Here is a 13,254-nt window from a genome sequence, read left to right as displayed (position 1 = left end):
ATCAATGGCTGTCAATGGCAAGCTGGGCTAATGAAAGTGTATGCCATCGTGGAATGAACGAGTGGCTGATCGGCGACGAAAGAAAAACAAGAGAAGGGAAACGAAGAAAGGTAAAGACCTACAACTCATGGTGACTGGAGTAGAAGGGCCTTAGTGAAGGCCCTAGGGAAGGGGGTTAATCCGTGAGTAGTAGTGTGCGGTGGGCTCGAGACCAGCGAGCGCGAAGCTGAATGGGAACCCCGCACGTGAGGGAGGTTGGTAGCGGGGCGATTCAAGAGACGAGATCGCGAAAGTCGCGTTGTGAGAAATCGAGGATGAAGGTTTTAAAGACAGAAATCTGGGGGAGGAAGACGGAAGAAGTAAGTATTTGGTGGGATTAACTTCCGTACACGAGCAGCGACAGTGTCCGTGTGGAGGGTGGGAGGGGGGAAGGCTGATTGATGGTGGGTAAATCCCTCCATCCACCGATAGGGGGTAGTAAAAAAAGACCAAGTAACTGGGTAAACACACGGTACCTGATCGGGGGAGTCGCTGCTTATCGCTTATGGTAATGGCTGCACGTGCAAGACTCTGGCAGGCAAGGCAAAGCAAGGCAATGCAATGCGCTGTTGTTGTCGGTCGGAAAGGAAAGAAAGGAAGGAGGCTAAACAGTTGATAGACAGCTGAAACTGACCAGAAGAGAAGAAGAAAGGAAATAATAATACTAGCGAGCCGAGCGATTAAATCTGGTCAAGGAGGGGGGAAAAGAGAGCGAGAAAAAGGTCAAGTTCTGGCCCGGCGATAGAGTTTAACCCATTAATCCCATGGCTGCCCAGCACAGCCACGGGGGGGGTTTCTTCTCAGCGGGGCTCAATCTCGAAGGGAAATCCTATCTATAGGGATTGGATGGTGGAGGTCGGAGTGATGGAGCGGCCACGCAAGGCTGATGCTCCTCCAGGCAGCGCATTTTAGTAGGCTTAGGCTGATCCATGGATGCAGTAGTCCCATAGTCATAATTAGTGAAGTCTGGTGTTCAATTACTACATAATGCAGTGCAATTCGGGTTTAGATATCCGTCTGGTATTATCACATTGTTCACTTCACAGCCTGATGCTTTCTACGAAATCATGACCATCACATTTCATGCAAGTGATATGTTCTGGTAGAGATTTTCGCCCTGAAAAGTGAGGGAATCTAGAATAAAAAGCGGCTTAGGGTGAAACGGGGCCCCCAAATCTGAAATCGGCCAGCGGGCCAATGCTGACACGCCTTTCTCCTCCAGGCTGAAACATTGCCGACACTCAGTCCCTGGAGCTAATTATTTTGGCGCTTTGTGCCTTGGGCACCAGCCACACCCTCAGAAGAAAACCGAAGGTCTCATCTTGAACAAAAACATGATGAAGAATGTCGTATTCGCTTTGACTGTTTTGTTTTCACTCCGAGTCTTCGAACTGAGACATATTGGTCACAGTATAAAAAAGGGGCTATGGTCCGCCAAGTTTCTGATACTAACTATTTTTTGTTTTTGGCCCCCTTTAAAGGATTGGCGCGGAGATGCAGCCTAAAATCTCATCTGGGATGCTTAGCCGGATTGACGCCGGTTCATTGGATCACCGTTTAGCCCTGACAGGCTGACTGACGGCCTGCTCTCTTCGGATGATTCCTGTCCTTCTCCACTCGGGCTGAATGCAGGTTTGCTGGGCTAGCCTCGTGGAAATTCCAGTTAGTTAATTAGTTTCCTTGATTACTTACTACGTGGGCTTGATTAGGCTGTCTGACTTGCGACTTCATCTTGAAGGAGGCTCAACCAATTCATTGAGCAAGCACCATGATAATGGGTATACTAATAACACTAACAAACATCCTATCATGAACCATAACTAACACCAAATTCCCCTAAACCATCATGGTCATCATGTATCAATCTCAAGATCTTCCCAAATACAACTCATCCAACACTCGGTCACAATACTCCCGATAATACCCCTCCCCCTTCCATCCACTCTGCTGTCCTCGGATTCCCACCGTCTGCCATCCATCCCTTCGCAGTCTCGCAATTCGCTGCTCTGTACTCTCCTTGACCCCAAACGGAGACCTTTCCTTTCCAATGTCATCGCAGCCAGAAACCTGCTTCTCTTTGACCGGACTAAAGCTCCAAAAGGATCCAGAGCGTCGCATTCCCTTGGACATGCGCCGTGCATACTGCATCTCAGCCACCTCCGTGATCATTCTATGCAACGTGGTAATGCTTGAAGTGACCTGCTGACGGAGGAAATCGATTGTCGTGTTAGTCTGTAGTTCGCCTTTGTAACCTGGTGTCTTGACTGATTGCCAGGTTCGTAAACCAACTTCCTTTTTGGGACCTGTATAGATAGGCGCAGAAGTAGTAGGAGCAGCAATCCTCAACGGCAATGGTAACGAAACCCCAACTCCTGCCTTCGCCGCACCCATAGCATGGTCCTCACCCTCGGAACCCTGCAGAGAGCTACTACCTCCAACCGACTCCCCAGACACCTTCCGCACCTTCAACGGCGAAGGAACAAGACCACGCTCATCCCCATCCTCAATTCCCTCTCCACCTTCATCGAAAAACGACACCTCACTATACGTCGAGATAGTGGTGTTGGTATAATCGAAGCTGTTGTCACTCTCACCCGAGAACAGCATCTCTTCCTCTTCCTCATCCCATTTTCTACCATCTTCCCCATCTTGATCATGTTCAGGAAGATGGTACTCCACAAACGGATCATCATCTTCCTCACACATCAGCACCCCACTGCCACCATCCAAACCACCCTGCACCTCCTCCAAAACAACCCCACAAACCCCAAACCACTCCACAGCCGCCTGCAGAAGGGGCAATTTCTGACCGGAGAACTGATGGGCCGCAAGACCCATCCCTTCATATGAAACGGCCATGTAGAATGTGAGATAAGTTTTGTATATCTATACACCCACACAAACACCAACCGATCATTTGGAGAATCTTGTTAGCACATGATCTCATAGCCATTTCAAAGTAATATATATTCTCTCAGTTAGGAAAAAAAATAAGGAATAGAGATAGGATTGGATAGAATAGTTTTGACTGTACCGGCTGCTCCGTTAGAGACAAATGTTCTGCTGCATGGGCGATGCATTGGCGGTAGTGGTGGGAGGTGTAGAGGTTTTTGATTGTGCGGAGGGTGAGGGACCAATCTATGATTCCTGATGTTCTGGCTCTTGGTGTGGTTGGTGAGAGGGAGGTTAGAGATGGTGATAGAAGAGGGGCCAAGGGTGGAGGTGATGGTGTAGTCATTTTGATGGACGTATGTATGTCTTTGTGGGCGTACAATCGAGGATTGTTAGCTAGGCATTGGTAATTTTGTCATGGGGATAGAGGCTTTGAAGAGGCAAGAGTGATGATGAGATGGTTTCGTTGACTTGAAGTTAGATAACGGATATAGAAATGGCAATGAGATGCATCCACCTCATGACGCGCGTCACGTCCAGACGTGACGAGGTTGAGTTTCGTGTCGAGCCACGAGGGTCGGGATTATACAGCAGTTATTTAGACCTTGATCGTTATTGCAATGTTTGTTGGTCAGATATTGTTGTCGTGGGTTCCTATACAGAAGTTGGGTTAGACCTGCAGTGAATGCTGAATACTTATTACGACAGGCTGTCAAACTGACAGCATACATCAGATACTATGGTTTCATTATGACTGCAGAAATTCAATTTACATCATTTTGCTCATTCGTATCATCCAGCACGAACACTGAAATATGCCCAACAGCCCTCAACGACAAGTGCTTTTACCAGTCAGAACCCATGAGACGCCAGCAGTCCACTATATTCTTTTCTGAAACCAGCCACAGACTAACCACCTACTCAGCCTCTGGTTTGACCTCCTCTTTCACCTCCGGACCCAGATTGACTCTAGATAAAGCCTGTCCGGTGGAATTCAACGAGTCAATGAAGCTTTCTAACAGTCGATCCAACTCCCCAGCTATCGCATGGTCGTTCGCACCAGCCATGAAGAGCTCAAGCTGCGGCAGAGGGAGCTCGGGGAACAGGATCGGCTCTCCGTCGTCAGTGGTGAGCGAAGGAAAATTGGTCCGAGCCGTAGGCAAGGAGTCCGATACGGAGGAACTAGCAGACGGGACGAAGGGGAGGCTGAGGTCGATGCTTTTAGTGGGGATTGCGGTCGGGAAGGGTTCAGACAAAGAGGGATCGTCCGTGTTCTCAGAAGGCTTCTGCCACACGTCATCCGTCTCCTCTTCTTCATCTGGACCAGGGCCGTCCATAATGATGGACTGGTCGTAGGTAGGATACTTGAACGTATTCAGCAACTGGGGATATTCAGGACTTTTTGGGTCCGCGGGCGCCTGGCTGGGTGGTGTGGAAGGTCGATCAAAGCGGAAGGGGTCATAGTCAGTCTCAGATCCATTGGACTCGCCGGATCGAGACGTAGATGGCCGGGAGTCCCCGGGCTCACCAATACTAGAGCGCCGGACTGTGGCTGAAGGCTGACTCTCCACAATCGGTGCCTTCAGTGTATCATACTGGCTAGTATCCGTAAAGCTGTCGCTGCTGGCGCCCCCATCATTTGCTGGAGCGGTCATGACGGGGAATGTCCATTCCATAGTTGCTCGTTTATCGGATGTGTCGGGCTCAGCCGGCTTCGTCTCTGGTTCTGGTGGGCTGGCTGGCTCAGCCTCCTCCGTTGGAGGTTGCATGAACACAGGAAACTTCCAGTCCATTGTAGGAGGACGAGGCCCAGTCTGGGGCTGGAATGTCATATCTTCGGAGCCCCGGTTGCTACTCACACCGCTGCTGGACGAACGCGAGCGGCCTTCAACAGAGTTCCGGTGCTGACGCCCACTCGTCCGGTTCGCTCGAATAGTATCCGCATCGGCAAGTTGAAATGGCTGGGCTGAGGTTGCTCCGGCAGCATAGTGTGAAGAATCAAAGGAGCCAATGTCAATATCTATAAATGTCGAGGTGACTGATGATCGATCGGTATCAGTGCGAAGCGGAAGATCCGACGTGGGGGCTTTTGGCTCGATTGGGACGAAGTCATTCTTGGTTTCATACTTGTAGCTTGGCTTGTCTTCATCGAAGAGACCCTCCATCGCTGCAGCTCCCCGACGCACACGCTCGTCAAAGTTTGCTTTGTCCTCCGGCGTCATGTCCTTGTCCGATCCGTCCTCAGATGATTCATGATCCGAGCTAGGCACCGTGGTTGGACTAATTTGATCTTCCATCTCCGCCAGAGAGGCGGCCAGCTGGTCAAGATCAATAACTGAGAAGCGACGCTCAAAACCATCTGTCGTACTAAAGTTCCAGTCCTCTTCATAATCTTGTTCTTTGCCGGGGATTTCTGCTGCAGCAGCACCTCCAGGGTGGAAGAGAGAAATGCGCTGACCACCACGCTGTGACCATTGATAATAGATGCGGACCAGCTCGCTGAGGGACGCAGTAGGATATGCGTCCTCAGTATCAGCAACGTAAGGATGTGTCAATATATCTGCCATACCAGGACGAGTGACCGGGTTGGATTCCAGGGCAAATGAAACGATGCTCTTAAGACCGTCGCTATATTTATCGGTGTCCAGCTTGGGAGTGTTGCGAGTGATCTGTCTGCCGATCTGCATACGTTCGCGAAGATTTGAGTTAGGGGGATTGCCCGTGGCAAATTCGAACAAGGTACAGCCGTAGGCCCAAACATCAATCTATAGCAGTCAGTATGAAAAAGTTTTCTTGAAGGCGTAGATCTCACCTCACTACCGTACTTGTGGGCTTCACCACGAGTCGCAAACATCTCGGGCGGCATCCAGTGTGGTGTCCCAATCCAAGTGGACCGCTTGTCCATCTGAGATTGAAGCACTCCGGCGACACCAAAGTCACAAATTTGCAGCCTTCCCTCCTCGTGAATCAAGATATTGGCAGCTTTAGATAGTCAGTCGCAAGCCCGGTAGCTTTAAGGTAGTTACCTACCTTTGATATCTCTGTGGATGACGCCGGCATCATGAATGGCGCGTAACCCAGCAGCAAGCTCTCGAGCGATAGGGATGATAAACTTTTCCTCAAGCCGGTCGCCGGTTGCTCGCATCTGCAGTAGAATGACGTTAGCACACAGATAGAAAATATGCTTACGAAGGCAGAGAATGGCAAGAGGAATGCACGCACCAAGGTTCTAACACTACCACCAGGGCAGTATTCGCAAACCAGCCACAGTTGTGAGTGGATGGAGATTGCCTCGATTAGTTCGTTGATGTTCCTCGCACCCGCGTCCTTGACCTGCTTCATCACCCTAATTTCGTGGATAAAGTCCTTGATCGACTCATCTCTGAAGTCACGAACAGTTTGATAGTCCACCGAATCAATATCCATCACCTTGATGGCAACGACTTTACTGGAGGGAAGCTGGTGGCCTTTGTAGACGCGTCCGTATGAGCCCTTTCCGATCAACTCCTCGAATTCATAAGGAGGTGTATTTGTTTTGGCTCTGCGGCACATCTCTCGGACAGCAACACCCTGTTCCCGAGCAAGCTTTATGGCTTCGGCCTTATGCTTGGAGAGGGCAGCCACCGCCGGGTCCAGAAAGCGCGATCCACGTGAGGGATCCATGGTGGAATCGGAATGCTCTGAGGGTAGCGGATGATCTTGTAAGCCAATGGGGGAATCAACTGGTTGTTGACAGATAGAAGGCTGGCGGGGCCGGATGAAGGTCTCGGGACTAGGATGATTCCCAGCGTCCAAGGGTATAGAGGGGAGAGTAGGTTGGGCACCTGGAGACTCACAATCAAATGCTTGGAAACACTCAGTAGGAGAGACAGGCGTGATGGGAGGACCGAGAGGGTTTCCAGGGGAATGGAAATTCACCGGAGGAAATTGAGGTGGAGTGTGGATGAAGGGTGGAGAGAGGGGGGAGGAAGGATCCCAGTAGTAGCCTGTGGGTATGACTTGAGCTCGACGATGTTCGTAGGAATTGGGGAAGTGGGTGGATAAGGGAGCAATGGTCAGGGGAGGCACGCTGATTAAGAACGGGTCAGCAAGGGTCAATCTTGGTGGTGCCGGTCTTTCCTCTTCTTCCTTGGACCGTCCTGGCCAAAAGAGGTTCTGAAGAGCCGAACCAATCTTGGAGTCCGAGCCTCCAGTACGCGGCGAGTGTTTGTGGAAGTTGCGACCAAAAGGGTAAGTGTGCGAACGGAAGAGTCGCCTTCGACGGAGAGAGTCGCCCGCCTTGGTGGCACGTGTTTCAACTGGAGATTGTTCGTCCGGTGTTTTTGAGGTGGCCTTCCTGCCGAAAAATGGCAGTCGTTCTCGCCTACTGCCTGAGCGCTGGTGAGATCGGTAAACCGTTTGCTCACTCGCGCTCTTCTTATGCAACAGGCCCCGCTGCCGACGGTTATTTCCGTCCTCGAACAGACTCTCTTTTGGGCCTATATAATGATTAGCTCTTCCAAGCTCGAGTCTAAGTTCGACGGAAACTTACTATTATGCCCGTCTAGGCCCGCTACGCTGCCTTGATTACCCCCCTGGCGATACTCCTGCCAGGCTTGGGGACTGCAACTAGATCAGCATTTATAACCAAGCAATTAGGAAAATGCAAACCCGTCGGCGCGTTCGCAGGGCTCAAACGAGCTTAGACCTGCCATTACCAGGGATCACGCAGAAAACAACGCGACTTTTGAGAGAGAAATAACGAGGAACGAGGAAATCGTCACGGACACGGCTCATCGACGAGTATGACACGACGCAGAAAGACAAGCAGGAGAAGCAAGCGGCAGAAGACGAAGAAATAACAACAGACACGGGAAGTGACCGCCCAATTCACTAACTTACATCCAAGCTAAAAATGGGAGTATCCCAATATAGAACGGATCGGATGCTGCGAGAGGCCCTAGCCGAGCGTCCCGTGTCTCATTCACGGAGCAGGAGGGCGGTTCTCACTGTTAGCTGATTTGCAGGAACCTAGAAAACCAGCCAGTGAACTACAAGGTGTTAGCTACATACTGAAACGCATCGTGCTGTTCCCGAGGACCTGTGATCCCAAGCACTGCGAAAGCCCACCCAGGACAGGCGCAAACTCACCTCAAATGCTGTGTTGCACTGAAGCCCACAATGACGTGAATATAAGGCGGTGAGAGATGTAAAGAAGAAGAAGACGCTAGTTTAGCGCCAGGCAGAAACCAGTTCTCCAAGGTGCTAGGCAGTCGAGCTCAAGTGAATTCGAGATATTTGATATATGGTGAAGTACACAGGCCACGTGCTAGGTCTCTGACCAATCAGATTCACCTTTCGGTACACCCAAGAAGTGACAATCTGCGATATTTGAAAGTCTCTCTATGTTCACAACCTTGAGTTCACCTGCACAATTGTCTGACATGAACAGAGAGGCCAGAAGCCAGATGCTGGAACAAATGGAATCTTCAATGAAATAATCTGCATGCTGGTTAGCACTGCACCAGCTAGTATCTACAAAACAGAGCACACTATTCAAGCCACGCAAAATGGAGACGGTGATCACGATTGGCTTCAGATGCAGACACAAAATAGCCACTGAGCCCAGGACCCAGCTTGACTAGTTAGGCATCTTGCATCCTAACCGCCTCATACCCATCACGTGACACTAAGAAACCAACGCAAGAAATCCAACGAACAGCTGTTCAGCAAGCAATTCGACCACCAAAAGACACAAAACACAACCCTCTATTGCTATCTATCAAAAACCACAAGACCACTCACCTACAACAAGCACACAATAATCCCAGAACCAAGCCAGCTGGTCTACCACAAGACAACGAACAAGAAACCGGTCGTTCGTCAATGCAGGGGTAACGGGATCAGGGCAACGGCAAAACGGAAAGAGAAGAAAGTCTAAGGGGTATCAAGAGCTGGATGAAATAATATCAATAATAAAAAACAAGATACATCGTCTCTCCTCTCTCGTTAGATAGTTATATCGACAATCTAAGGCAGTCGATGGAGGGTTTTGGGGCAAACGTTCGATTAAAGTTCCAGAGCGTTCGTTCGGGATAGTGTCACGCTGGTGGGTGGATCAACCGGCGGAATATTGTTTTCACGCGGTTCCGATGGCTTTGGTTTCTACCAATGTGATAAATTAATGCTGCGCAAAGATGAGATATTATGAAGCTTGGGGGTTTTAAATGCTATTGATTAGAGGAAATTTTTATACGAGTGTCATTCCATTATAATCTTGCTTTGTACTAAAGGGGGACTATACTGTGACAAAACAATAATTCAATTTGTTTACTCTATAACCGATTTCACGCTAGAATTAGGATGGGGTTATCTACTTCTTTCGTATTTACATCTTCTTGAAGAAGTCAACCGCTCTCTACAGACCGAACTGGAGTCTCAGAGAATCACCGAACCGCCGAATAGCCTCAGTGATGCCTTCCGAGCTGGCGGCAGCGAACGTAGCGCGGAAGAACATCTTCTCCTCGTTGACTCCAGACGCCTTGAACCAGCTGCCACGAGAGACAAGGACGCCGTTGTCGATGGCAGCGAGGAACACTTCTTCTTCAATGGATTCACGAGTCTTGCCGGAAGCCAAGCCAGGGTGTTTCTTCCAATCAACCTCGATCCAGTGCTATCGGTGTGTTAGCTTATCGTCTCACTCGAGAGTTATAGCAGCCATTATGTGTACTTACGAACATGCCTGCTGCAGGGGGAATCCACTGAGCAATTTCACGAGGCAGGTACTGTTCACAAGCATGCATCATCGTGTCACGGCGGCCAGTGTACTGCATGCGCAGGTTGATCAGCCAGTCAATGTATCCAGAGTGACCCCAGTGCTCATCGAGAAGCTTGTAGAAGATCAGCTGGGAGATACCGCTAGGGTTCTGGGCCGAGGTCTCGCAGTTTCGGATGAATCGTTCCACAACCTGATCCGCAGCGACAATCCAGCCAGCACGAGATCCAGGAGAAAGGACCTTGGAGAATGACTCGATGCGAAGGACACGTCCGTCGACATCGAGGCTCAGGTAGGATGGCACAAGGGACTTGAGGAAGTCTTCGTGGGTCGCAGGGGGCGGGACGGGCTCGCTGTCAGCACCAGCGTAGGGCTGCATCTGCAAGAAGTAGTACGGCTCATCCTCCACGATGTACACGTCGTGCTTCTGGGCGACCTTGTATACGGCCTTACGCCGCTCCGCAGACTGAGTAGCACCAGTTGGGTTCTGACCAGTGGGGATGGTGTACAGCACGTAAGGCTTGGGACCACCCCGGGCGGCTTCGTCCCAGTTGCTCAGAACCTCATCAAGGGACTCGGGCAAAAGACCCTCCCCGTCCATTCTGATCGGCGCCACCTTCAGTCCCAGCGGAAGTGCAGTCTCCTGGGCACTCGCAAAAGTGTACTCTTCCATCAGAATGTAGTCCCCGCGGTTGCAAAGCATGCGGAGGATCGTGTCCCACGCATACGTGCTACCGGCGGTCAAGCAGCATTGCCAATCGGCATAGGGAGGGTTGTGAATGAGCTAGTAGCGATTAGTCCATGTCACACATGCCAAAACTTGGTCGTATTGCCTCCACATACTTCGGTGTGTTCAGTCACGAACCTAAGCAACTGGGGAGTTCCCGAAGCCTGGCCATAGTTAAGGGCAACCTCCAAGTCTAATCATATGGTTACTTAGTATGAAACTTAACGCGCGGGGGCTGGAGGCAGCTAACCGTAAAGACTCTTTCCGGTGCGCACGTCACCCTTATTCGCGGTCAGAAGTGCACCGGAATTCTGAATAGCCTCCGGGGTGAAATCAGGGGCGTTGGGGACCTTGACGGAGAGCTGCTCAATGGGAAAGTATTCCGGAGAGGGGAGGCCGCCACCCAGAGAGATCAATCCGGGGTTCTTCAGGTACCGCGCAGCACCCTTCAAGGTTGAACTCTAACAAAAGCTTCAGTATCCATGTACACCGCAACGACGTGTATAAACGGACGAACCTTCCGGGACTTGGATTCGATGGAGAAAATATCTTGCAAGGAATTAGTGATTGGCCGACACGGAGGCAATCGAACGACTTACGATCCCAGCGTTTCGATTGAGGCTTGGTGAAGCAGTGCTAAATGAAAGAACAGTAAGGTCAGTCGGTCTTTCGCCACAGAGTATTGTCGGTTTGTGAAGGCGAGAAGATAACATACCGGGCTCTTGAACATGTCACTGTTCGTAGCAGGAGCAACACCGGTAGGAATCTTTGCACTCTTGGCTCTCAGGGCAGGGATGGCATCGACTGTCAATGGGCCGGTTGCGGCAACCGAGCCCACGTTGTTTGAGTCATTGTCCACGGCGACGGGAGGGCTCATTCTCGAGACAGGGGTCTGATTGCACGTAGTGAAATTGGTGAATATAGAAAGCAGGTGAGTGTATGCACACAGTCTACACGGAAGTCAGTGTAGCAAGGTAGACGATTGAGAGAGAAATTCACAATGCAGGCGAACTGATGGCGAAACTCAGAGGGAGAATCGAGTCACGCAGAGGCGTCCGCTTTTTTCTCCGCTTAAGTGGGCGGACCGGTTCCGCCGGTAATGCATCATTGGGTCGATGGGGACCGGATTCATCCACGAGGCACGCAAAAAAGGGGCGCCATTGCTGATGGAAGGAAGGCAGAAGCAATCAGATGCCATGGAGGAGCTTCACCGCGTTTTCGTTATCTAATTTCGCTGTAGGATGCCGCAAACCGATGCGATGTGACGCTGTCGTTCACAGGGCGCGGCGGGCGGCGATAACGTAATTGGTATTCCCGATACCGTCTCCGTATGGTTGGGCCTGCAAAGGTACTAAAGACAACTTCATTCTAACTGCTTCTCAAGCAAAGAGCCATTGGTCGGTACCAGATAGCTTGGTGGGACATCGAGTAATCGTTATTGTGATCCGACTTGGCCTGATGAGAATGAGGGGAAAGCTCAAGCTGAAGCAAGGACCAACAACTGTTGCTGCCAGACAAACAGCAAGAATGCATGGGAAATTAAATTACCGCTCGGGTGACAACCCCGCGCCTAGATAAGGCTATCGCCGGCATCGGACTTGCTTATCAACCCGATAAGATCTTGGTCTTGTCCCCGAATAGGCAATGGAAACGAACTATCACGATGTCTACTACTGCCTACCCACGAGTTAATGACTAACCTGTGTACACGTCTGACCTGAAGAGATGGAGCCACAGCTACTACTACTGGTGTGACAGCCATGTCTCGTAAAGTTTAGAGGAGGGGATTTACGTGGTAAGCCTGCATTTGTTGGGTCTACCCCTCTTTCATATGGTTTCTGGCAGGAGAAAAGCATGAGTCTGTGCTCACCACTAATGAAGAATTACAGGAACACACTATTACTCTGCCGATGTGCCCTCCACTATCGATGCCTCTTGAGCTTAAACAGAAGTTCCTCGAATGTACACAATCTGATGCAAACAGGACGCGGGTTTGTGTAGCTCTCTCTCCATCGGACCACCCACATACCACTACGAAAGTTTACTGAGCAACGTATGTCCTCAGATTACACGATAACATAATTCCGTATTTCTCTTGTTAATATACGAGCCTCGACAGTTGCGTCAGGAGGAGCTCTACCATCACGATCCTTATATTTCTCTCAGTGTGGGATACTCGGTAGGTGACGAATCCTGGAGCTGGCTGGGACTGGCTCGAGGTAAGTCTCATGAATTCCTTCAACATAATTTTCAGGCTATACATCAGAGCAAATTACAACAGTCGTTACAGCTCTACCTGGAAAGAGCGATCTAGCTCTTCAATGTGACGTATCATGGGCTATTGCCCTTCTAGTTTCGGGGACTAAATCTGCTCAAATGTCGTTTGTGGTTTCCCAGCTGGGGACAACGCCAGCTACTATCCCTTGGCCAATTCCAATACAGAAGAGGATATACCATGATCACGCTGAGATCATCAAGATCTCTTGTTGTATTCCCCTCCCTGAAGCCATCACAAGCCACTTCCCATCATCCGATTCTAGCCGGGTGAGGCCACAGCTGCCACACCCAGGTCTAGATCAATGTCTCATCAGCGATGAACTCGGATGAAATAAGTATGACAGGAAGCCCCCTCATGACATTTGCTATACATAACTCTCAACTTAGACCGACTCCAAACAACATTCAATGTTATAGGCGTTGAGGTCTTGGAACAGTTACCCGAAATTGAGGTCTTGGAACAGTTACCGGAAAGTCAAATTGACATCTGGAATCAATACTCCTCTGAAACCCCTCTCCACCACCGCAATTCAAGGTGAGTACCGGCCATCTCGAACCCAATGCT

The 13,254-nt window shown here is 50.3% G+C and overlaps 3 protein-coding genes across 3 annotated transcripts; all 3 read right to left on the bottom strand.

Moving 5' to 3' along the window:
• Positions 1 to 1,905: 1,905 nt before the first annotated feature.
• On the bottom strand, positions 1,906 to 2,898 carry AtWU_05900 (uncharacterized protein; the record flags this gene model as incomplete). The annotated part of the gene is made up of 1 exon (XM_035501010.1): positions 1,906 to 2,898. One exon carries the CDS (start codon positions 2,896 to 2,898, stop codon positions 1,906 to 1,908), a length of 993 nt encoding a protein of 330 aa, XP_035356903.1.
• Positions 2,899 to 3,848: 950 nt separating this feature from the next.
• Positions 3,849 to 8,356, bottom strand: AtWU_05899 (serine/threonine-protein kinase; the record flags this gene model as incomplete). The annotated part of the gene is made up of 9 exons (XM_035501009.1): positions 3,849 to 5,696; positions 5,744 to 5,913; positions 5,962 to 6,076; positions 6,154 to 7,409; positions 7,463 to 7,533; positions 7,813 to 7,870; positions 7,921 to 7,961; positions 8,062 to 8,175; positions 8,253 to 8,356. 9 exons carry the CDS (start codon positions 8,354 to 8,356, stop codon positions 3,849 to 3,851), a joined length of 3,777 nt encoding a protein of 1,258 aa, XP_035356902.1.
• A 972-nt stretch (positions 8,357 to 9,328) lies between these two features.
• On the bottom strand, positions 9,329 to 11,289 carry AtWU_05898 (aminotransferase-like domain-containing protein; the record flags this gene model as incomplete). Its single annotated transcript, XM_035501008.1, has 7 exons — positions 9,329 to 9,583; positions 9,645 to 10,469; positions 10,529 to 10,605; positions 10,663 to 10,873; positions 10,930 to 10,961; positions 11,012 to 11,048; positions 11,128 to 11,289. 7 exons carry the CDS (start codon positions 11,287 to 11,289, stop codon positions 9,329 to 9,331), a joined length of 1,599 nt encoding a protein of 532 aa, XP_035356901.1.
• Between the last annotated feature and the right edge of the window lie 1,965 nt (positions 11,290 to 13,254).

The sequence above is a fragment of the Aspergillus tubingensis genome, assembly GCF_013340325.1.
Source record: "Aspergillus tubingensis WU-2223L DNA, scaffold_7, whole genome shotgun sequence".
Taxonomy (NCBI): domain Eukaryota; kingdom Fungi; phylum Ascomycota; class Eurotiomycetes; order Eurotiales; family Aspergillaceae; genus Aspergillus; species Aspergillus tubingensis.
The sequence above is the reverse complement of the archived record's forward strand: the minus strand, read 5'-3'. Positions and strand labels throughout refer to the sequence as shown.